Raw genomic sequence first — 25831 nt, forward strand, 5'->3', positions numbered from 1 at the left:
CAAAAATATATAGCAACCAGGTGCTTAATAAATGCTGCTTGAATTAAGTTATATTTATTAGATGTGAATTAGGCACTGACTTAATTTATGAATACAGCTATGTAGCTCTGTATGTGTGTGTTTCTTTTAAAGGTATGATAGCTTGCATTCTGTTTTTTCTACACACAAACCCAGAACTAATTGTGCCACTAGCTTTTACCCAAGGCTCCACTTTTCAGAGGCCAGAGCATTGGGCTAACATGCTTTCCTATGCCCTTTTCCTCTCTGGGAAGAAGGCTGGAGGTTGGGTGGTCTGCATAGACTTAGGTTGCTTCCAAAATCTGCATCACTCAATCACTCAGAGCTGAACTTTGCTCAGGCACAGATTACTTCTTATTAACATGTATTTGAAAGACAAACTGAGAAACTTGAGTGAAGGTCCTGGCTTTCTTACCCGACTGCAATCAGTGGTTGCTTCAGCCCTGGACAACAAAAATTAGGCTTTCATACAGGTGTGCCACATACTTGAACTTGGAATATTGCACCCTTTTCTCTCCCACCTCATTCATTCTTCTACTTACCTTCAATGCTCAGTTCAAGCACTATTTCCTGGAAATCTTTTACAATCCCAGTCTGATGTTCTCTAGGCTATTCAGACAACAAAAATACCCTTTACTGTAGCTGGTTAATTTGTCTCTCTTCCCTAGTAGACTGGGTACTTAATGAAGGCAGATGTCAGTCTATCTGCCTTGTTATTCCTAACATTTAGTTCATAAACAGCACCTGATATTTCTAAGTAAATAAAGCGTTATCAATCATGAAAGTTTTAAAGTTTAACAGTTGGCTATTGAACCTAGAAACTCTCAACGTTTTAACAGCAGTCCATTTATTGTGTCAGTTTGCATGCTAACAGTGCATGGCATTCCTGAGGGAGAATGGAAGGTTCCCAGTCCATTTGCCAGTAAGAAAATCAGGACATTTAAGAATGTATCTCGGGGCTGGGGATGTGGCTCAAGCGGTAGCGCGCTCGCCTGGCATGCGTGCGGCCTGGGTTCGATCCTCCGCACCACATACCAACAAAGATGTTGTGTCCACCGAGAACTAAAAAATAAATATTAAAAATTCTCTCTCACTCTCTCTTTAAAAAAAAAATGTATCTCTAGGAGATATAACCACACACATACTGATCTCAAATTGCCTATCAATTGCAGAACCCACTAGATCAGCATGCTTTTCTTGATCTTGACCAACATACACTGTCCGTCCCAATAGTCCCTAAAGAGGTGGTCAGAAAAAATTTTATAACGAACTGTTGTTTTTAGGTTAAGCAGTGTATGGGTATGTTGGCTTACATGAGTGTGTCTTCATGCCCGTGCATGGGTGGAGGAAGTAGGAGGAGGTGATCTAATGCATCACTTCTAGAGAGATGCCTTTCCAGACCTCCTTGACATTGATCTCTTATTCTCTCTCTGATCTCCTTATTCTCCTCTTTTGCACAGATCACTGCTTTGCTTGCATTCCTGTGAATGCCTGTTTTCTTTGCTAGAACTAGATTGTAAATTGCACAAGGTAAGGAACTGAATGCATTCCCATTCAGCCCTGTAATCTTGCTGTCCAGAAAGATGTCTGAGGCATAACAAGTATTCCACAAATTCTTTTCTCTCATAAGCGCTTCTGGGAGGGTCTATAGGGACCGACCACCAAAAAAGCTAGCTCTCGCAGCCGGATTCAAGGCCAGGGCAGGCCCAGGCCTAGGAGGGGCGGGACGCGGGGCGTAGCGCTGCGCGTTGCGTGTACCGGGTGCGGTCGCGTAGACCGTTCTTCGGCTCGCGGGGGCGCGGTCTGGGGGGAGACTGGTGGGTGAGGGAGCGAAGGTAGCAACCCGGCCAATGGGCGCCAGCCGGGCGGGGCTCGCAGCGACTGCTCGGGCGCGCGCAGGGCTGGGCGTGCCATGGGTGACGCGCAGGGCCGGACAGGCCAATGGGCTCGGGGTGGCGAGCGGGCGGGCCTGGAGGCCTGGGTTTTAGGACGCTGGCAAGCAGCCGGCGGGACAGACTGACGTGTGGTTGCATCGCAGGAGGCGCATGGCGGGGATGGCGCTGGCACGGGCCTGGAAGCAGATGTCCTGGTTCTACTACCAGTACCTGCTAGTCACGGCGCTTTACATGCTGGAGCCCTGGGAGCGGACTGTGTTCAGTATCCTGCCGGGGCCGCTGGAGCGGGTGCCGGGGTGGGGCGCGGGCCTCAGCCTCCCGGGCCCAGGGTTTGGAGTTGGGGGCGGAGAGGCTGGATCCGCTGGGGACTCGTTTCCTCGCCGCGGGCTCGGGGTGGTGGTGGTGGCTTGGAGGTCGGGGACGGTGCTCGTGCGGTTAAGGAAAGGCCAGAACTCTTGAAATCCGGGGTCTCCCATGAAGTCACTGGACTCTAGGTAGAATCGTCTTTATTTCTGGAGGAAATCCCCGAGGGCGATGTCTAACCCGGTCTGTCCTCGCCTCTACTTCGGCCGCGCCTGCCTTGATTCAGTCCCCAGTTCTTGTGGGAGGCAAAGACGTGTAAGTGGAGCTTGTCGCGCCCAGCTTAGACGCATTTGACCTTTAACTGTCCCTGATTTAGCTGGCTTTGGACCCATTAACAATTCTAATTAGTTTACCACTTTTTTAACCAGGTTGTGAAATTGTGCCTTTGGCACTCCAATGTAATTTTTGGAAAGAGTCTTTAAGTTATTGTATCTTTATGGTCTTCAAGATGGCAGTTTTAAAAGTGTTGTATTCATTACTTCTCTGCACTTTAGGTAGAAGTTGTGCCCGAAAAGGAATTTGTTTAGAAAAAGATTTTGTAGTTTGAAACTGTTTTGGTGGATAGGAAATAAATTCTTATTAAGGACTATTAAGCGAAGCAACTGTGCTAAATACTTTGGGTGTCTTACCTCATCTAATTTTTACAACCCCAGTGAGTAACTCAAGGTTGTGAAGGTAGGTTCTCTGAAGTCTGTGCTGTTTTTGTCTCCAGTTGTAAATGCTGACATCCCTTGGTGATATTATTCTTGCAGAGTAAATACTAATAATGAGATCTGATTTTTTTCCCAACTCAGGGGCTAGTATGAATTAAATATTTTAACGTTATATGCTTATTTCATTCAGGCTCTTTCCTTTCCATTGTGTTTTAGTTGGAGTAGCTTACTTCAGAACAACTTTGAAAATGCATTCTTTCATTCCAATGACTAGCTGAGGCAATTTAATTTCAAGTCCTATAAAATGTTTTGCTATTGAAATAGTATACCATTGTAGTCAAATTTGTCTTTTGTTTCAGCACTTTTGAAGAATTTTAGCTACTTACAGGACGGTTTGTTTACTTATTACTGTTGGCATTTCTTTCTAAACCTGGAACTTCATAAACAGGATGCATATTTTGAGTTTAGACTTTGAATATAAAATCTGCTCTGATTTCTAGCACCATTTATTTCTAGCTGCAGTTTGATCTCTATCTTTAGGTTTGATCTCTCTCTTTAGGTTTGATCTCTATCTGTAGGTCAGGGCTTATGAGATCATGCTTGTAAAGTGTATGTTTATTCAAATGCACATTTAATTGAAATATCTCAGTAGAAGCAGGTATCTTGACTCACTTAAAATCATCTTACAGTTTAAAATTTAAGCCATGTTGGGATAAATCAAAATTCTTTAAATTCGAGGTAGAATGTAGAACCAAGTTATAGAGTCTTGTATAGATTTTATATGTAAAAATCTCTTGTTGGCATACAGATAAATGCTACAGTATCAATGGTGTTGTTTTTTTCTGATTATGTTCCAGTAGTAATAGTGTCCCTATTACTTACCTGTGCTGTTTTGGAGATGCAGAAATAAATTATGAAGGGACATGTAGTGCTTCTGTAGATTTTTGCTTTTGATGTTTTTGACTTCTGATTGATTTATGGGGTCAGATGATTAATTTTTAAAAAAGTAGAACTAGTCAGCTGGTATCTAGTACTGTAAAATGTTAGGTTTTTAAAGCTAAGGTTCAAAACATTGATTTCAAAGATCATATTATGGAAGTTAACTTAGTGTAGAAATGCAATCCTTTGATATAAGCCAATCTTAAATTACTGTCAGCTGTTGTATTTATTGTATTCCATGTCAACTTCTAGAGTTATTTTAGTGGGGTATTTCATTGTTTTGTAGCTTGGAACAGCAATTTGAGATTGAATCCTCATTCTAGCTCAGAGGAAGGAACTGAATGAGAAAGCTGGATTGTTTCCCTACTTATCTGAAGACTTAACTGTGAAGTGGTTTGAATTTTATAAGTTCACTAATAATTAGAAAGAACTATTTTGGGGCCAGTTACATGGTTTTGGAAAAAGGGATACTTTCTATAACTTTAAAAAAATTTATTTTGGGGACTGGGGTGTAGATCAGAAACAGAGTCTATGCTTAGCATGTGTGAGGCCTTGGGTTTAATTCCCAGCACCAAAAACAAAACAAAAAATTATATGGAACATGATCATGACTACTGTAAACCTAAAATTTAATGTAGGAGAAATTTGCTTCTATCTCTCAGAAAGTTGGTCTGTGAGTTAGAAGTCCTGGACAATGGAAACTAATTTCTTAAAGAAGTTAAATGTATTTGTTTACATTTTAACTCTATAACTCCTTTAATAATTTGAAGTTGCTATTTTAGGTAAAACTGATAGTCTACTATAATTATTTCTGCATACTTTCTAGAGGCATCATGGAACATCTGCTTGGATGTTTAGAAATTATTTATATCTCTGTTTTTTCCTAAATCAAAGAAGTTAGTTAAGATCTGTTATACGTTGAAAGTCAACCCCAATCAAATGTGTTTGAATTTATTTATAAAATTGTGATAAAAAAGAAGTTTAGGGGCTGGGGTTGTAGCTCAGAGGTAGAGCACTCACCTCAGCACTACATAAAAATAAATAAATAAAATAAAGATATTCTGTCCAACTTACAACTAAAAAAATATTTTAAAAAAAGTTTAAATGTTAAAAAAAGAAAAAAAAAACCTTCAAAATGTAATATTTATTTATTGTGTAGCTGAGGCTCAAATCCAGGACCTCACATATATTAGGCAAGCCCTCTACTATTGTGTTGTACCCTCAGCCCTAAAAATATGTTTTTAGAAATGTATCTATTGTATCAAGTCAGACACACTGTAAGTAGTTCTTAAAACAGTAAGATTTGTAAGTGATTTTAAAAATCCTTCCATGATAGGGACTGTATCCTAAAGTTTTATTTTCTGTCTTCTGATACTACATTTAAAATGAAAAGTTAATAAACTTTTGCCTAGTCAAAAATATTTTAACTTTTTAATGTGCAATAGTTTTTTATTTTATGAAGAAGTGGGCCCTCCTGCATTAAGACAGAAGATAACCAATAAAAAAAAATCCCAGTGCCTCTAATAGGGAGGTTGAGGCAAGTTAGCTAGACCTTGTTTCAAAATTAAAAAAAGAAAAAGAAATAAAGAAAGAAAAGATCTGGGAACTTGGCTTCGTGGTAAAGCTCTCCTGGCTTCAATCAAAACAAACACACAGCCACTTTTACATATAGCAGTGACTAGTGTAGGAGTCCTACCACAGTTCCAGAGCTACTGATCTTTCAGGAGGGAAAATTTTTAACTTTGAAACTTTTAAATGTTTCAAGCCTCCCTTCCTTCCTGGAAGCCAAAGACAGGAAAGGAAAAGATCAGGTTTTGTAACAAAGACAAGTTTTTCTAACTGGTAAGAATAGAAGCCTCCTCCACATACCCCCATGTAGAGCCTCATGGAAAGAATAACATTGTAACCATGCCTGTTGAGAAAGGGGTGGACAAATTAAAAATAGCTTGTCAATATAATTTCAATCTTAAGTATGTTATTTTAACCTTGTTAGACAATAAAGTCACATTAATCTGTAATTTATTACTGGGTTCTATTTGTCATTTCACTGCTACTGTTTGTTTTCATGGCTTGTTTTTTCTTTTCTTTCTTTTTGTGGTGCTGGTGATTAAACTCGTGGCTTGTTTATGCAATGCAAGTGCACCACTGAGCTACAGTGATATTTTGTATTTCAATTTATTTTAAGCAAAACATGGTCAGCTTCTTTTTGGTTTATTGTTGGGAACTAGCTTTCCCCTGAAAGACAGTCCTTGTTTCTTCAAAAGATTAAAAAAAAAAAATCACAATGTTGAGTATTTACTTGAAAATCATTTGTTATTTATTTTGTGCTAGGAATTGAACCCAGGGCCTCATGCATGCTAGATATTTTATTAGTTAGCTTTTTTGGAGCTGTTACTAAAAAGACTTGACAAGAAAATTTAAAAGAGGAAGTGTTTATTTTAGGGATCACAGTTTCAGAGGTCTGATTTCATAGATAGCTAGCTCTATTCCTTTGGGCTCTAGGTAAGCAGAACATTATAGCAGAAGGGTGTGGTGGAAACGCAAGTCTGGACATGGCCACCAAGAAGCAGGGAGAGCTCTCTTTACCAACACAAAGTAAACCCTAAAGGTACGCCCCCAGGGACCCACCTCCTCCAGCCACACCCTGGCCTTCTATTACCACTCAGTTGATTCCTATCTGGGGATTAATTCACTGATTATGTTAAGGCTCTCATAACCCAATCATATGACCTCCAAACCTTATATTGTCTCACGCAAGAACTTTTTGGGGACACCTGATTTCTAAACCATACACTAGATAAGTGCTTTACCACTGAGCTATCTTTTATTTTTACTTGTAGTTGGACACAATACTTTTATTTTATTTATTTATTTTTATGTGGTGCTGAGGATCGGACCCAGTGCCTTGCATATGCTAGATGATTGCTCTGCTGTTGAGCCACAATCCCAGCCCCCAGTCCCCATTCCTTTTTAAACTTTTATTTTGAGACAGGGTCTCACTAAAATGTCTGGAGTGATCTTGAACTTTTAGTTCTCCTGGCTGAGGCTCCTGAGTAACTGGGATTGCAGATCTGAGCCACTGCACTTGTCTGAAAAACATTTGTTTATATTATTTTTGTCATTTTAAAGTAATTGCAAAAGTATCTGGGTGGGGAAGAGACCTGATCCCCTCCCCACCCCTATCCCCCAGTCCTGAGGATTGAACCCAGAACATTGAGTATGCTACCACCAAGAGACCTGATTTTGAGCCACTTTTAAAGTATCTTTGTAACTTGGCTGATTAACAGAATTCGGTTCTCAGAATTCAAATTTAAAAAAACCTAGAAACTACCATGGATTGGAAAAACTTCTTTGATGTATCAAAGCTGTTAACAAAATTTGCATTGCTCTGTTTCTCATTAATAAAATAGGTATGTTTGCTGGATTCTGTTTTCTACAAGTATTATGTGCCTTCTCTTTGCCAGATGCTATTCTCAATCCTAGAACTATAACTGTGAATAAAACATATTTTCTTCTACTGCTTCTAAAAAAGTAGAAAAAAGTCTATTAGTTGTTGTAATTATTATGGATAAAAATAAATCAGAAAGTGATGGGAAGTAAGGAAAAGGGAGTGTTTTTTAAATTTTAGCTAGAATGGATAGGAGGGGACATTTGGAAATATTTAATCAGGTAGAGAATTTCAGAGGAATGATGAAGCATTCCAGGTAGAGGGCACAGTTAGTGTAAATGCCCCAAGGCATGAGCAAGTCTGGCCTGTTTCAGGAATAGCAAGAATAATGTGGCTGGAGCCTGATGAAGAGCTGTGTGTGTGTGTGTGTGTGTGTGTGTGTGTGTGAATATAACTGAACAAGGTCCTGTTAGCTGCCACCTAATAGAGTCAAGGAATCAAGTATGAGGAAGAAGGAAAGAACTTTATCAGCAATAATCCAGCATTTTGAAAGATAGTTGGCTCTTGCCTTCCAATGATCCTATTACCCTTTAGGGAGATTCTCCTTAGGGAGAATCTTTTTTTATAATTTTTCAAGGGAAGATATGTGGGTACCAGACAGGTGGGTACCTCAGTTATTTAGCATTTCAAAAGTAGCCTCTTCTGGAGGGTAGGCTGTGTACTTCTTATCTTGTTCACTATGTCGATGGGAGTTGCAGTACAGTAGATCCGAAGAAGGAATCAGTGATCAGACTTTCTGTATTTTTGATTTTTTTTTTTTAATTTTATTTTTTAGTTCTCGGCGGACACAACATCTTTGTTGGTATGTGGTGCTGAGGATCGAACCCGGGCTGCTCGCACGCCAGGCGAGCGTGCTACCGCTGAGCCACATCCCCAGCCCTGTATTTTTGATTAAAGTGGCCTTTTTCTGGTTTTGTTGTTGTTGTTATTTGTGGACATTTGCCCTTCCCAGGTGTGACCTGTAATTTGGGACTAGGGAGTGTTTGGGGAGGGAGGACTTTATGCATTTCTAATTGGCTTTAGTGTGCAGTTAATCTGTAAGAGATCGGGCAAGAAGAAGACAAGAGAAACTTCTGAGAATTGGGTCTTGATGAGGTGGAAGACTAATGTATGCATTCAGGTACTTAATCTGGAGAAGATTTAAAGTATGCTGGAGAATGTGTCTAGAGTATATGCATATAGTATGCCATTTTGTATAAGGAATTTGAACATTCTCAGACTTTGGTATCTGAGGAGGTCCTGGAACCAGTTCCCTACACATAGGGAGGGATGACCGTAATTTTTTTTCTATGAGACTCAAAGCTGTTTTCATCTTAATGGGGAAAAAAAATACAAGCAATAGAGAGTTTTTCCTCCTTCATTTTTTGGTTTACTGTCCAGAGTTCTGTGGTATGTTTCCAGGAAGATACATGTTCTTAGATATGCATTCTTAGAGTGACCCTTCTGTGTTGTTGGCTAAGGGACCTGGGCAGCAGGTGCTTTGTGATGCAGGGCAGGAAGAGCATGATGCACTGGGAGTGCACAGAGAACTTGCAGTGAGAGGTGTGTGTGTGTGTGTGTTTTGCAGATAGGGAAGAAAGTGCAGACTGGCTGTAGAGGTGCTTTGGGATAGCAAGAACTTCAGTCTGCATAGCTGGAGCACGCATTCTTTAAGGCAGAATAGATAGGAAATAAGGTTGAAAAAGTAATTTGGGCCATTCATCAATTTAACAAATACAGTTGGCCCTTTGTATCTATGGGTCCTATAACCATGGATTCAGCCAACTGCAGATTGAAGAGGTAGCTGGTGACAGTCTTTCTGCCTCAGTCTGAGCCACCCTGGGTTGGCTAATGACACCAGTTTTTTATGCATCTCTCCTGAGACACTTTGTGAATACATGGAAAATATATATACATATAATTTTTTTTTTTTTTGGTTCCAGGAATTGAACCTAGGAGCACTTAACCACTGAGCCATATCCCAACCTTTTTATATTTTATTTAAGACAGGGTCTCACTAGATTGCTTAGGGCCTCGCTAAGTTACTGAGACTGGCTTTGAATTCATGTTCCTCCTGCCTCAGCCTCCCAAGCTACTAGGATTACAGGCTTGTGTGCCCAGCTGTAAAATATATACTTAATAGATGTTTTGGTGTATGTGGTTTGGTGAAATCAGTTTTTATAAGCCAAAAAAGAGATGTTTGAAGAATACATTTTGCTGTGCTATCATTGGAAGTGCTGATAATGATTGGCATAATTTCCTACAATTAAATTAGTATCTCTGCCTATTTTCTGTTTATATGCTATTTGTAAATAGACTCAGCAAACAAAACTGATGAAGAAAACCCCACATTCGGCTAGTGGGCACTTTTCAGTCACAATATGATGTTTCTGTCTGTGTCAAAGCTTCTCTTGAGCTAGTCAATAACGGGAATTATTAAAACCTCAATTCACCAGAGACTTTTGCTAGAACTTCTATCTTATTGAACTCCTATTTTGAAGAAAACATATATATATATGGAATTATCTGAGACTTTAATAGAGTTCCAGTAAAAATCAGTGTGTGATAATTAGGCTGAATTCTCAGTATCATAGAAAGTTCCTTCTAGAAAAAAATATTCTTAGTAAACTTAATGCCTTTTAGACTTTTATCAAGATATTTTTAATCAAAATGTGATTTCAGAATAACCTTAAAATAATCTGAACATTTTGTATTACCTTCAAACTTGAATAGAAAAAGATCCCCCCCCCCCCCCCCCCAGAGATCTTTACTCTTCCATTTTTTTCTGCCTGTGCCTTTGGACCTTCCCTTTGTAGAAACAAATGCAGCTTTCTGTGGACTGAGTGGGGGAAGCAGAGACAGGAATAATTGTAACTGATAAATTAATGTTCTCAATCTTCCAGCCCCAGTGGTCTTCAGGCTTTTTTTTTTTTTTAAAAAAACCTCCTCAAAGAACAAAAAAGGGTCGACTTTGCATTGCCTTGGGGTGTTTAAGTTGACAAGTGAACTTTCTCTGATAGAAATTAAGGTTGTGTTTGCCTATTTGACTTCACAACAAAGACTGGCTTTGCCAATTGGTTACATGCTGAATATTTTTTTTTTTTATGACCTGTATGAGGAAAAGAAAATGGCTTCAAGTTTTAACAAAATATACATTTTTAAAATACATTTATGAATGCCGCATGTCTCACAAATTTCTAGATGGATATGTAGACAAGCTTCGTGTTGAAATAGATGAGGCTTGGTGCTATGCCAGAAACTTGTTATCTGAATGAAACAAAGTGCAATCCAAGTTAGTTATTATCCCTCTGTGTGGTGTCCCAGAGGTGATTTTATACCCCAGGAAAATGTTCCATTGTGAGATTCAGGAAATAAAGTGGGAAAAGTACAATTATAAGGGGGGTTGGGTAGGAGAACTAGCAGTACCACAGCAGTTCTCAGATCTGCTTTAGGAGAGGATAGCGGGAGCACTGAGTAGATTCTCAACTACCATAACATCTCGTGTTGTCAACTCCATGACTCTGGAGCTTTAATTTAAAGACACCTGCTCTAACTCATTTCATAGTGCTTTTATGTTTGGCTGGACAAGTGAGAAGGTTAGACTATCCCTTAACTGTATTCCGTAGAATATTATAACTTTTTCTTTAGTAATTTTCAGCAAAGGTGAGAAATAATGAAAACCATGCTTAGCAAGGTCTATACCAGGACAGGCAGGGAAGGTCCTAGTAATTAATGGTGGTAGGGACTGAACACACATCCATATTCTACCTCTACTACTTCACTTTAGAAATCCTATGTAATCTTTTAAAATATTTATAGACTCTAGACTTTGAGTGTTGTAACATTATGGCACTTAGGAGATAGATAAGACAGATTCTTCTGATATATATTTTAAAGAACAGACTTAGAATTCTTAAGTTTAATAATTAAACCTCTGTTCCAGAAGATCTACTTGGTAGAGTGTATACATTCACATATAGGAATGCTTAAACATGGTTATAGAATGATAGAAAGATAATATTTATGATCAGTCATTATGAGAAGTAGAAGTTTTACTGAAACAAGAATTTTGGTCATCATGAATGAGTTATATGTGTTTCTGGAAAATTCCAAAATAATAAGGCTTATGGGAAAACAATCTTGAGGCAGACTACTGAAAATCTGTGCAACTTGGTAACCAAGCAATAACAGAAACAATAATTGGCATCTTGGGGGAAACATAGATAACCCAGGCAGGCAGCTCAGTGTGGCTGGAAGCTGCCCTAGGGGACATTAAAAATGCACTGGACCAAGTTGATTGGAAATGTTGATGGTAGATGCTGATGTAATGCATAGTGTGGGCTGCCACTGAGACTACACAGGGGGCAGTGCCACCAGCCATTAACAGAGCTGTGCTGGCCTGGAGGTATGTACCTCTCTGGAGAGGGGCCCAGGTGAAATGCTAATTTCTAATTTTCTAAAACAGAATTAAAAAGACTTCTGCCTGGACAGCAACTGAGCTGAGAGGTGTTTCCTGCTGAATGTTATAAATCTTTTCCCATTAATCTGGCTTCCCTAGCTGATGCAAAATGCCATGTGAAACAGTACAGTTCCTATACCATACCATATAAGTGAGCTAATGATGTTCCAGAATCAGATACTGCAGCAGAACAGATTGTATTTCATTGCAGACTGGGATTTTTTTCTCCCCTTGACACTGGGACTTCAAGTCTTCATGAAGGTGGTAGAAATAATCAATAAAATTATACATCCGTTGTGACCTTGGTGTCACCGGAATTGGAGCTATAAACTATTTCCGGGATTTCAATTCAGAATGAAAATTTCAGTTCATGATCATTGCTCATTTCAGCAGCATGCTTTTTTTGTTTGCATAGTTTTTTTAAAAGTTTGTCATCAAGTTGTGATTACTAAAAATAATATCCTTACTTAGGCTTGTACAGTCAACACACTACAGAAAGTCCAGAGAATGGGCTTGCTAAAGTGACATCCTTTAATATGATTTAAGAATAGCAGATTGGTTAACATTCACAGGACTGTAACAAGGTCAGTATATTCCATTTGCTTTATTTTTTTATTTTTTTATTTTTTAAAGAGAGAGTGAGAGAGGAGGGAGAGAGAGAGAGAGAGAGAGAGAGAGAGAGAGAGAGAGAGAGAGAGAGAGAATTTTTAATATTTATTTTTTAGTTCTCGGCGGACACAACATCTTTGTTGGTATGTGGTGCTGAGGATCGAACCCGGGCTGCACACATGCCAGGCGAGCGCACTACCACTTGAGCCACATCCCCAGCCCATCCATTTGCTTTAATATAAGGCAAATAGAAAAGTCAAGACATAGGCAATATATTTGGGAAAAATAACTTTGTTAACCTTTCTGTTGTGGGGTGATCTCATTTTTTTTTTTTTAAGTTAAGGAAAAGAATTATAGTAATAAAGATTTCCTGTTTGGAGCTTCATTCAGTAGCCAGCAATAGCTTTCACTTTTTTGTTGTTTTTTGAAGTACCGGGAATTGAACCAAGGAGTTCTCTACTAATGAGAAACTACATCCCCAATTCTTTTTATTTTTATTTTGAGCAGGGTCTCCCTAAAGTTCCTAGACTGGCCCTGACTTTCCATCTTCCTTCCTCCTGAGTTGCTGGGATTACAAGCGTGGGTCACTGGCCTAGCTAGGGCTTTGTTTGCTTTAGAGTAAACTGCCTGTGATAATACTTTGTTAACTGCTGTTCTTTTTTTTTCCCTATTAAATTGGTTCCTTGTGAGGTATGGTGGTGCATACCTTTAAGTCCAGAGACCTAGGGGGCTGAGCTAGAGGATCACAAATTGTAGAGTCTAGCCTGGCCAATTTAGCTAGACCTTGAAAATAAAAAGCACTTTGAAGATAGCTCCGTGGTAAAGTGCCCCTTGAGTTAAATCCCAGTTCTGCTCCTCTGCTACAAAAAATAAGTGGTTCTTTAAGATAAATAATATTTATAAAAATTGTTGAGTATTTCTAAGGATAAATAGCATCTTAGACTTGATTTTACAAAAGGAAGTTGACTAACACCGAATTGTTTTTAATGTCATTTTTGCTTTTCTAGGTGACCAATTCAATCAGAGACTTAAAGCATTGAATTTTTTTTTTTTTTACAGTAGTGAAGAAGTATAACTTCTACCATTAGAACAGCCCCTAGCCTTTTCCCAATGAGAAACTACTTTAAATTTTCCAAAATCTTATGAAATACTAAAATCAAGTTTGGAGTTACTGTTTAGGACAGGAAATATTAGTTGCTGTGGTCTTACTTCTGTTGTACTAAGCTTAACTTTTTAAAACATTTCCTTTCTTTGTTACAGGATTTTTTTTTTTTTTTCTTCTCATTTGAAGTTGTTGGGACAAGAGCTGAGGACAGCTCTTTTATGGGCAAAACAACAACAAAGCCTTTATTTTTTTCTTATCCAGCTGGATAACTTATTAGCTTATTAGTAGTTGAGGATCTCTCTTAAAGAAATGGCAAACAACATACAATTATATGGTTTCACATCTATTTGTTTCTATAACCAGTCACCTCATAAAATATTTATGTTCAGGTTGTAAATAACCTCTGATTGTTCATTCAGCCCTTGAACAAACATTTATCTTCAGTGCCTGCACATACCCTGGCACATTATCTGTTTAGTTGTGAAGTGATTTATGAAGCATCTACTTTATCAAACAATGCAGCACAGCTGGAAGCACAGGCTCTCTCTTGCTCTCAAACACTTACAATTCAGCACTGGAGACGGGTCATAACCACACTAGAACAGTCCATTCTTTTAGTTTTTGAGAATTTTTTTTTTGTTATATTCTAGATTGTACTGTTATTCTCTATTGCTTGAATCTTAGAGCCCCCTCCTGAAAATAAATCTGACTAAATTATATGAAGCTACTGTAATTTATATAAAGAACAGTAAGAATTTGGTAAATAAATTATTTCTTTGTATTACATTTTACTGGGTGTGTCTTATATAACACTGTTTGATTTTTACATTTTGTCTTTGTGAATGTCTAGAATGAATAGGAAGATTCCTTTAGGGATGAATGAGAGGTGCTACCCAAATGTCCTCTCCAGACACATGAGATTCTGAAATGTCTGTAAAGGAAGGGACTTCATTATATGAAGACACTTAGGCCCTGAGAAAATTTGACATCCCAGGATTAAATTATAAACCAATAACAAATTAGTAACAGTGTAACCTTGGGCAATTCCCCAGCAGAGGTCTGAGTCATCATGGTAATGCTGAAACCCTGGGAGAGCAGTTTTAGGAAGGGTTATATTGTCTTCTTTTGCAGAATAGATCCAATTTCCAAATTCTCACACCAACCCTGAGAGATAGGTGAAGTATGTCTACTTTTTTTTAGATAGGAGACTGATGACCCAGAGTTTTTGGTATATGCATGGATGAACAGATCATGATTCAAATCTAGGTGTCCTCCAGTGCCATGTTCTTGGTATTCATTTCTTGTACTTCACAGAGTGTTGAGAATACTTAAAACTTTGAGAAGGAGGTTATAAAATGAGATGGACCGAGAAATCCACTTGAGTTCCAGGGAGCAAATTATAACCAGTGAACTATAAATGGTGTATCTTTATCTCTGTGAGAATGCTTCTAAGGAGATGAAGGTCACATGTTCCCCAATCTTACAAATGTCACAATAAAACCATTGTCTAAGAGTGTCAATAGAAACTACCACTTTAAATGGTGCCAAGCATAAGCCTAGGGAATATTCAACCCAGTGTATTGGAACTGTTTCAACTACATGACTAAGATTGCTTAAATTGAATTTGTAGTAAGTTACTTATCTCTGGGCTGGGGCTGGGGCTCAGTGGTGGAGCGCTTGCCTAGCATGTATGGGGCACTGAGTTTGATCCTCGGCACCACATATAAATAAATAAATAAAATAAAGGTATTGTGTCCATGTACAACTAACAAAAATATTAAAAAAAAAAGAAAGTTACTTATCTGAAGTGCCTTCTTTTTCATTTTTTTGCAAGGTGATTTTTAAGGCTTGTAGAAATTCCTCACTGTTCCCTTCCTTGTCTACTTGTTTACCTGGTGTGTGTTGCTATATATAGTTGAGTCAATTTAAGTATTCTGTTATGGAGGAGAGTTTTAGGATACTTCTTTAGAATAATTTTGAAGTTTAACTTGTAGAAAACTTCCTTTTGTAGACTTAGGTTATTATGATTCTGGAATAATCAAGATAAATGGGGTCAGACTATAAAAAAATTTTTTTGGGGGGGTACTGAGAATTATGTCTGAACTGAACTACATTTCCAACTCTGTGCTCCCCTCTCTGTCTCTCTCTCTGTCTGTCTCTCTGTCTCTCTCTCTCATATATATATATATATTTTAGATTTATTTTTTTGGCACTTGGATTGAACCTACAGATGCTTTGCCATATCCCCAGCCCTTGTTTTTTGGGGACAGGTTCTCACTAAGTTGCTTAGGGTCTTGCTAAGTTCCTGAGGCTGGCCTCAAACTTTTGATTCTCCTGTCTCAACTTCCAGAGTCAGTGAGATTATAGACATGTGCTGCTGCATCTAGCTTATAGAAATACTCTTGAGGGGACACAGGATGAGCATTCATTTCTCTGGATAAAGGTTTAGGTTAAGTTTTTGTTTTATGTATTTATTTATTTATTTTAGCAGGATATGAGTTGGTATTTGGATTCAGATTCAGGTGACTTTCACTAACTTCTCTTTGCCTTATCCAAAATTGATAGTTCTTTGTTCTGTTTCCAAGAGTGAAGACTTTCTGTTTATTTTGCAGTTATAAACTAGGTCCAAATGTATCTACCCTAAATTTTGTAAAGGAAGAGGATAATTCACACACAACAGTTTTCAGACTAGTACCACGTGCTTTTTCATTTTTCCTTTATAGTTCTTATTAAGGAAACCAGGCATACCAAAACAACAACAACAAAACAAACAAAAAAACTGATAAACATAATATAATGAATGTGTACTAACTAGCTAAAGAAAAACATATATTACTATATATTTGAAGACGCCTGTATCTCCCTTTTTAGTTCCTTCTCCCTCTCCCTGTTCACCTCACCAAGTAACCACTCTCCTCAATTTACCATTTATTTCTTATAACTTTTATTCCATATGCATGCTTCACAACATAATGCCATATACAATTTTGAACTCTAGTATCTTAGCTAAAAATCTTTTCAAGTTCTGATAAGTTCTTGTTTTGCTTAGAAAAAAACATGATGTTTATATGCATATAAAAAATTTAAAAGTCTGATAATTTAGTGTTCACAAAATTGAGTTTAAATTTCAGATTCTTATGTTATAGTGGAGTAATCTCTATTTAGCTAATTTATGCATGTTCTTTAGTGGATATATTCTCCAAACTAAATTAAAGAATGGTAGTGCCAAAAAAGTTATGTAGTTTAACTATTCAAGTGTCTGTCTTATGGTAATCAGTCCGTCATTCTGTTGAATTCGAGCCTATGACCTGAGGCTTATTACTGTATTATTTTCATTTGCTCAGTGTATATATTTAAAGACTTACATAAAAGTCTTTAAAAAGCTAAAAAGTATATTTTTAAAAACTTCTTTTCTGTAGTTGTAGATAGACAGCATGCCTTTATTTTATTTGTTTATTTTTTTATGTGGTGCTAAGGATTGAACCCAGTGTCTTACACATGCTAGGCAAGTGCTGTGCCACTGAGCCACAGCCCTAGCCCCCCAAAGTATTCTTAAATACAATATTGCCTAGACACTGATTTGTTTTCTTTTTTGTAGTCATCAAGTTTGCCAGCTACAAAATATATGGATTATGGGTTGGGCATGGTGGTGCATGCCTATAATCCTAGTGGTTTGGAAGACTGAGGCAGGAGGATTGTGAGTTCAAAGCCAGCCTCAACAAGTTCAAGGCACTAAGCCATTCATTGAGACCCTGTCTCTGAATAAAATACAAAATAGGGCTGAGGATGTGGCTCAGTGGTCGAGGGTCCCTGAGTTCAATCCCTAGTACCCGCCCCCCCCAAAATGTATGAATTATGTAGAACCTATAATCCATATAATTAATAATAGTAAATATAGGATCAAGTGAATATTTCTTGAGAAATTTCTTATTCATAAAATATTTATTAAGCATGTGTTACTTTAGATGCTAAAGATACAAAAATAATATGTTTCTGTGTTCAAGGAACTGCTAATTAAGGTGAGATAAATATACTTGCAAATAGGTCATGAGGGGCGATAAGTGCTGTTTTTCATGAATAAAGAGCTATGTAAACATAAGGAAGTAATTAGTTCTGCCAGGAGGTTGGGGTAAGGATGGAAAAATTTTGAGTGGTTGGGAAGGCCTCAAAACAGGAGTTAACTAACTGAGTTCTAAGAATTACTGGGTTTACCTAAGGAGATTAGGACTTTTCAGAAGTAGGAAGATAGTATAGTTTAGTTGTTAAGAGCACAGATATTTGGAACCTAACTGATTTTTTGGAACTGGCTTCATTACTTACTTTGACATTGAGGATGTTATTTGAATTGAATGAAGTGCTTAACACATATTAGACATTCATGGAATGAAAGCTGTTGCTACCACTGTTATTCATTATGATTAGATTGTAAGCAAAGTCAGAGGAGTATGAAAATATATTGAGGCCAGGTGTGGTGGCACATGCCTTTGATCCTAGTGGCTTGGGACACTGGAAGGAGGATTGCAAATTTGAGATCATCTTTAGCAACTTAATGAGCCCTAAGAAACTTAGCAAGACCTTGTCTCAAAAAAAAAAAAAAAAAAAAAAGTTGTAGCTCAGTGGTAAAGCACCCCTGGGTTCACTCCCTAGCACCAAAACAAAAAAGAAAATGCATTGAGATTCATATAACTTGGCTATGAGTAGGATGTGTATCTCAAAATAAAAAAACAAAAACAAAAACAAAAAGGACTGGGGATGGCTCAGTGATTCAATCCATGGTTCCAAAAGAAAAAAAAGAAAAGCAGCATGGTAGATGTGATTGGTCTGATCCCCCTTTACCAGCTGATGTACCTATCCACCAGCTCCCGTGAGTGTTGTCTGCTCATGTCTTATAGCTGACTCTTCTCAAGCATTGTCTTCTGCTAAGTGAGCTTTCTTGCTCAAGTGGATTTTCCTTACCCCATTCTGTAGTTAATGATTCATAGAAAAGGGATCCAAAAGCTCAGGCCCCTCACTTGAGGCCATGCCAACTTAGTAGCACAGTGCATGCTCTTGAGTGCCCTGCAGAAACTAAGACCCCATCCCAGCTTAGTTTATTCCCCTTGATCTATTCTATTCTACTTGCTCCTCTTCTTCTGAGATCAGTTCCTCAGTCTCTTCTATCGCTGTGAACTTCCACATAAGATAAACACCTGGGTCTAGATTGTAAAGGTTCTTGAATGCTTGCTTTATAATTCTAGGTGCCATCCTCTAGGCAATGGGAAGCCTCATGAATTTCACAAAATTCACTTTAGTAAAGAGGGGCAAGAAGCCAAAAATGGGAGAATTTTTTTTTTGTCCTGGGGATTGAGATTTGGAAGCACTAGTCCTTTTTATTCTTTGAGAGAGGGTCTCCCTAAGTTGCTAGGGCTTCACTAAGTTGCTAATGCTGGCCTTGAACTTGTGATCCTCATGCCTCAGCCTTCATGTACCACCACTCCTGGAGGGAACTTTTACGTGATCTAAGTAAGGAATGATAAATGTCTCAATCAGTTGTCATTGATTGGGGGAGGGGAGATAAGATATAAGAGTCACTCGTAGGGGTTACGGAAGAAATGAGCTCTTAAGACAATTTAAATATGAGGAAAAGAAATCAAAGATGCCTCTGAGCAAATGAGTAGGTAAATAGTTATATGAACTGAAAAAATAGAACTCATAGAAACTGGTAGTTTTGGAGTTAATGAGTTTAGTTTGGGCTGTCTTGAATTTAAGGTGTCCTGTGGAATGTCATATGGTGGAAATGTTCAGTAAGTTAAGTAGGAAATGTCTGTCAGTTGTGTGGAAGATGGGGTCAGGTCAACAACACTAAGGTGGTGGTTTTAGTTGTAAGGGAGTACAGGGCTCAAGGCAGAACCCTGGAAGCCCCATTTTTATCATTTAGAATGCTTTCAGCTCTGTGTAACAAAGAAAAATCTAACGTTCTGAGTCTTCTTTCCTCAGGAAGGAAAGGTGATTCCATTGATTCCAGGATTCCATTTGCAAACTGCATATTCTAGAGGGGGAGAGAGCAGCTGGTTCCTGAATTCCTGGCAGAAGTCCTAAGCTTTGAGCTAATCAGTTTTGAGGAAGCTATTGCTGTCAAGAGAAGGGGATATTCTAATTGGTTAAGATCAATCAGGGGCCGGGCTGGGGATGTGGCTCAAGCGGTAGCACGCTTGCCTGGCATGCATGCGGCCCGGGTTTGATCCTCAGCACCACATACCAACAAAGATGTTGTGTCCACCGAGAACTAAAAAATAAATATTAAAAATTCAAAAAAAAAAATATCAATCAGGGGGCTGGGGTTGTGGCGCAGGAATAGAGCACTTGCCTTGCATATGTGAGGTACTGGGTTGGATCCTCAGTACCACATTAAATAAATAAATAAATAAAGATATTGTGTCCATCTATAACTAAAAAAAAAATTAAAAAAATAAAAAGATCAATCAGGGCTTATCCCCAAAGATACAATAGGGTTAGGCATGATTAGCTGCATGCCTATAATCCAGCTACTTAGATGGCTAAGATAGGAGGATCTCAAGTTTGAGGCCAGCCTTGGCACCTTGGTGAGACTCTATCTCAAAACAAAAAATTAAAAGGGTTGGAGATATAGTTCCGTGGCCACGGGGTTCATTTCTTGGTACCATGAGCAAACCCCTGCCCCACCCCCAAACAAAAACAAAAACAAAAGCATGATTGTATTCAAGGAGGAGGGTGCAGTGTATGGAAGAAAGGTACAAACTTCACTCCAATCTTATACATAAGGGACAGTCAGGAGAAAAGAGCCAGTGACACAGGAAAAATGGTGATAGAGAGGGAAGAGAGACCTAGAGAAGTGCCTAGTGTTAATTCAGAAAGCCACTGGATTTGACAGTAGGTCACTGGTGATCGTAGAGTGATGTCCACAGCCTGGAAGGGCAGAACTCAAATGGTTGTCCAGCTAAATATGTGATAATGATAGGGAAGCAGCAAGTGTATAATTTTTTTGTATGTTTGTTTTAAGGTGGTAAATAGAACTGGATTAGGACAAATTAAAGTATAAATTTTGATTATGGACTTGGCATGTTTTCTGAATGAGGTGAAGAATTTAAGGTTTGAACCTTGGTTTGACCTCTAAACACACTTTTCTGCATGCCCCGAGATAAGTCACTCTGTTTTCTCAACCTCTGGTGAGTAATAACCATAATAAATATTTCATAGGAAAGCCATAGAGTTAAGCACGATAATGTTATGTGAAGAATATTTGTCAATGAAACTGTTATACAAATATTAGCTAGTAGTAAGCACATTGTTTATTTAAACCCTATCTTCTTATAAGAATGTAAGTTATTATAGAATACTAGTATGTAGAACTGAAAGGCTTATGAGGGAGAGAGGGAGGGAGGGAGGGAAAAAAGGAGAGAGAATAAATGAGTATGAATGAGTGAATTAATGAAACATGGCCATAGTTCAGAAGCAGTTATTTCTTTTAGCATTCCTTCTTGACTTTGAAAAGTCAAAAGCCCTTAGGTTTTACATGATTTGTTTTTACACAATATCTTATTTATTTATTTATTGTATTTTTTTTTTTAGTTGTAGATGAACACACAGTATCTTTATTTATTTTTATGTGATGCTGAGGATCGAACCCAGGGCCTCATGTGTGCAAAGCAAGCACTTTACCACTGTAGGTTCAACCCCAGCCCAGATTTTACATGATTTTTGTTAGCAATATTTTGTGAGGCTCTGGAGAGGGGACCCTTGTTGACTTGCTACTTTTTAGTTCCTTCTGAAATGAGCAGAAACAAAGTGAATAATGGTTATTGTATAGGTTACCAAGATGACTTTAATTTTTTTTTTTGTGATTGTAGATGAACAGCATGCTTTTATTTTATTTTTATGTGGTGCTAAGGATCAAATCCAGTACCTCACACATGCCAGGCAATCTCCCCAGCCCCCAACGTGATTTTTTTGCTTGAAGCTGTTGCAGATAGTAGCAATAGTAATAATAATGTTTAATAGTGATAATAATAAGTGATTGATGCTATCATTTTGTTATGTCACTAAGTATATAATTGACTTGTAGCTTTTTCTAACTCCATTGTCAGTACTTTCAGTCATATTATCTGTCTTCTTCTTTCTTCCTCCTTCTTTCCTTCCCTTTCTTCTCTCTTCTTCTTTTCTCTTCCTGTGTCTTGGCATTGAACCCAAAGACACTTTACTACCAGGTGGGGTCTCACTAAGTTGCTGAGGCTGGCATAGAAATGAGAAGTACTAAGCGAATGATTACTTAAACATGAAATGGTTATTGAAGAAGTTGTGTGATTTTGTTTTAAATAAACTAAGAAAAATAATAAGTTTCCTTAACTAAAACTCAGATTCCATGCTGGTTTCCGTTGTGGGGATGGCACTGTACACTGGATACGTCTTCATGCCCCAGCACATCATGGCGATTTTACACTACTTTGAGATTGTTCAATGACCACGATGTAACCAGGATCTAGAGGTTCCTTGGGGAAGATCCACCCTATGAAGTTGGAATGAGACTTCATCAGATGTCATAAGAAACTCTACCAGATGTCAACATAACCAACCTTATAAATACAGAGACTAAGATCCATGAGTAGAACAGGAAAATCATCCTGACTCATGTGTTGTGTTCTTTATTTTTAATTTTAAAAGAGGCTCTTGTATAGTAGTTTTTGTCTATTTTAACATTGTAGTCATTTGTACTTTGATATCAGTATTTTCTTAACCTTTGTGACTGTTTCAATATTATCCTGTGAAAGCTTTTCTTAATGTAACTTTGAGTACATTTTAATTGCCTTCTATTTTTAAAACCCAAAGTCATTAGTTGGGCTCTACTGTTCTTGCTATTGTATGGCATATACATCTGCCTGGATATATTTTTACTCTTGACCAAAGTTTTGTAAGAAACAATACACGATTTGGGGCCAGGGGCGTGGGAGGGAGGATATTTTATTGAAGAACTACTTACAAAAGACTTCTGTAAGCTTGAACTCAGGAGTACAGTTTAGCTATCTAGACTCTTAACAGCTTTTGCTTTAAAACTATTCAAGTGTTTCTTAGCAATGAAAAGTAAAAGATCTTGCTAAAATTAAAATAAGGAACACTTTACCTTTTAGATATTTATTCATTATGTAGACTTATTTCTAGAAAACTTTGGTGATGATTCTTGACAACAGATGGATAAGTAGAATTATTATGTAATGCTTGTATATACTGTAGAGTTTTTAATAGAAGGTAAATCAGTTTCCTCCAAGGGCCACTATTAACAGTATATGTACTTCCTTGAATTTAGTTTTCATGATTGTAATGGGTGCTGCAAATGCATTTGCACATTGCAATAAGATGTGATGAGATGAATTGTTAAAAACTATAGCAGCAAAAAGAAGTGTAAATTTGGTTAAAATTCTTTCACTCTTTGTATTTTTTTTTAAGATTTTTATTCCTTAAATGTAAAATGACTACCTAATTTTTTGATGTAAGCTCATTAAATTCAAAGAGAAGAAAAATCAGCTAATGTAGTGGCATGTCTTTTTTCCATGGTTTAATATTGATCTAGTAGTTGTATTTCTGAGTTGATTGCTGTGGAGGATCAGAGAAGCAAGTGAGTATAAGTTAGATTATATATTTTAAGATAGCATAAGTTTTGCTAATTTTAAAGACTGCAGGTATTGTTGGCCCTAGATTTTAAAGGCTAGAATTTTGAAGTGCTTTCCAATTCAGAGGCCTCAAATAATATGCAACACTTGAGTTTTTTTTCTTTTAAGAGCTCATCTGTATCATCCCAATTAGATTGGATAATATAATATAAACCCAATATGGATTATATGTTACTGTTTAGTTTTAAAGTAGTTAAAAAAATTGGTTAAGGTTTTATGAGCTGTATTCATACTCTTTCAGGTCAAATAATGAATTTGAAGATTTAACTTGGGATTTGTTGAATTAATGTTCAAATTTGCCATTCCTCTGTTGTCCCCCCAAAAGAACTACTGATAGGGCTAGGGTTGTAGCTCAGTCGGGGAGCAATTGCCTGGCATGTGTGAGGCACTGGGTTCAATTCTCAGCATCACATATAAATAAATAAATAAAGGTTAATCAACAACTTATTAAAAAAAAAAAGAACTACTGATAAGTGGATACCTAATATCCCTTGGTGTGTTGAAGATAGGATAAAGTGAGAATCACTATTTAGGTGGGTACTAGATTCTCTACCTGGTCCTCAGAACTTTTTAATTTGTCCTCACTCTGCTGAAATCCATTAAATTTCTGTTGCATAGCTGATGATTGAGTTTTTTTTTTTTTTGTCTGTGAGATATGTGGAAGATAAGTTTAGTCTTACATGAAATCCTGAGAAAGTTTAGACAGAAATAGAAGAATGTCCATTGAAAGGTGATCAGGGAAGTATATTCTCAAATGGCTAGTTTGTTGGTTGGTAAATAAAAAAATGGGGAGATAATTTCCACTTTCTTTGTTTAAAATAAAGTATTTATTAGATAATTTTCTTCATGGCCTGCTTGTCTTTCTGAATATCTTGTAAGAAGAGGTACTGACTACCTTAATTCAGGTGTTTTTTCAAGGATAAAGATGAAGAAGATGGATACATCTCCTCCAGAGCAAAGGGTAGGTTTGTTTAGATCCTTGTAAGATAGAGGATTTCTCTTCCTGGAGGAAAGGACATTTAAAAAGATTTAGGTTCCCTGTACTCAGAATTCTTTTCCTGTAATGCAACCTTCTGCTTATGCAGGTTATATTGCCCCTTGGGAATTGGGGCTTGGGAACCAAAAATAAGAAAATTTTAATACTTTGGCTATTGCTCTGATTAATAAAGTCCTTTGTCTTTGACCTTGGAATCTCACATTTTCTGCCAGCATCTGTCAGGCTAACTTGTTGGCTTGTGAGTAGAGTAAAATTTCCGACCCTCCACAATTGTCAGTTTTGGTGGTGAGGATGGGATATCGGCAGATGTGGTCATCTGGAAAAGGAAGAATAATGGTCTTGCAAATGAGATTTGGAGAGGTGACAACTCCTAGGATTCAGTGATAAATGCTTTTGTCCAAGTATTGGGTGAGTTAGGAGAAAAAGGATCCCCCAATAGTCTGTTTGTTGTAGTGAGAAGGAAGGAAACAAGCTTCCTAAATGGTGCCTTGGTGGCTGCTCATTCTTTGCTGGTAGAAGGGATCTTATCACAGTGGGACAATAGGCTCTACCGCCTTTGACTAAGGGAAGTGTGTCTATGGCTGCTCAGCCGAAGAATCCTGAAAGTTGAAGTAAATAGTGTCCGCAGGGAGGACCATACTATTCAGCAAAGACCTTGGGTGTTTTGAAAACCTTGGAAGCTAATTCAGGTAAGCCATGAATGAGTGGCAATTTGAAATGGAAATTGAACTTGAAACTTAAGTTTCATTAAAGAGAGCTGCTCTTTTTCTCTGTCCTCCCAGTCTCTCCCTTGTGTTCTATCCTAACCTGAGCTTCATGAAGGAGAAAGATGGTTACAAATGAGACCCATTGCATACCTGCTCAAGTGTGTTGGAGAATTTTTGCAAAGGGGAGAAATTAAAACTTACGGCTCTATTGGATATAGCTATACAAGGCACTAGCTTTCCCTGTGGGATGATGGGGCATCTTTGTTCAATTGATTGGATTTGAGCAACAGTTACAGTGGCAAAGGGAAATTAGTGTGACCTTGTTGCTTGAGGCCTTAGTGTACTATTTCTTTTACATGAATGCATAATTGATATTTGTTTTACATGCCTATACTTTGAATGATTGTAAGTGCCAGAGATGATCCTTATAATTCTCTATGTACATAGAGAAATGTTTGTACCTTTGGGTCCCAACAACTAGAACAACTCCTTTGAGCTACAAGTTTTTGACTATGACTTTACCATTTTGCTGGTAAAAAAAGAAGCCTCCTTTATCTGGAAGCACCCTTTGAAGATTTTGACTCTTTGTCCCTCTTATATGTCTTTGAAATATCCCACTTTTGAAAAGCATCCATTAGCATGCCTCCGGGCTCTTCTCGAAACTGATACATGGAGGTTTTGTCACTCTGCATGATAGTCCCATTTTTTTAGGTGAGTCAACTGGACTCAAGACAAGGTGAGCAAGGGCCAAAGAAAGTCACTGTCAAATGGAAATGTCATTTTCAAGAATATAGCTGATCTGGTTCTAGCAACTTCTCAGTATTACATGAAAAAGTGGCCTCTGTTCTGCTCTGGATATTTCATTGCTTATTCTGCTGCCTGAGGCAAAATTGCTGGTTCAATGGGGACTTCAATTCATAAAGTTTACCATAAATGCTTGGTTACTGTTAGTTCAGAAGCTCAACCCTGATGTTGTCCA

The 25831-nt window shown here is 37.8% G+C and overlaps 1 protein-coding gene and 1 long non-coding RNA gene across 2 annotated transcripts; both read left to right on the forward strand.

Moving 5' to 3' along the window:
- Positions 1–1943: 1943 nt before the first annotated feature.
- Sptssa (serine palmitoyltransferase small subunit A) lies at positions 1944–23986 on the forward strand. Its single transcript, XM_005322671.5, has 2 exons — positions 1944–2175; positions 21841–23986. The coding sequence occupies exons 1-2, from the start codon at positions 2064–2066 to the stop codon at positions 21942–21944; spliced, it is 216 nt and encodes a 71-aa protein (XP_005322728.1). The 5' UTR covers positions 1944–2063; the 3' UTR covers positions 21945–23986.
- LOC144377847 (uncharacterized) lies at positions 2184–8228 on the forward strand. The gene is made up of 2 exons (XR_013439035.1): positions 2184–2531; positions 8092–8228. It is a non-coding gene; the product is annotated as an uncharacterized LOC144377847 (long non-coding RNA).
- Positions 23987–25831: the final 1845 nt, after the last annotated feature.

This window comes from Ictidomys tridecemlineatus, chromosome 5 (assembly GCF_052094955.1).
Source record: "Ictidomys tridecemlineatus isolate mIctTri1 chromosome 5, mIctTri1.hap1, whole genome shotgun sequence".
In the NCBI taxonomy this organism is placed as follows: domain Eukaryota; kingdom Metazoa; phylum Chordata; class Mammalia; order Rodentia; family Sciuridae; genus Ictidomys; species Ictidomys tridecemlineatus.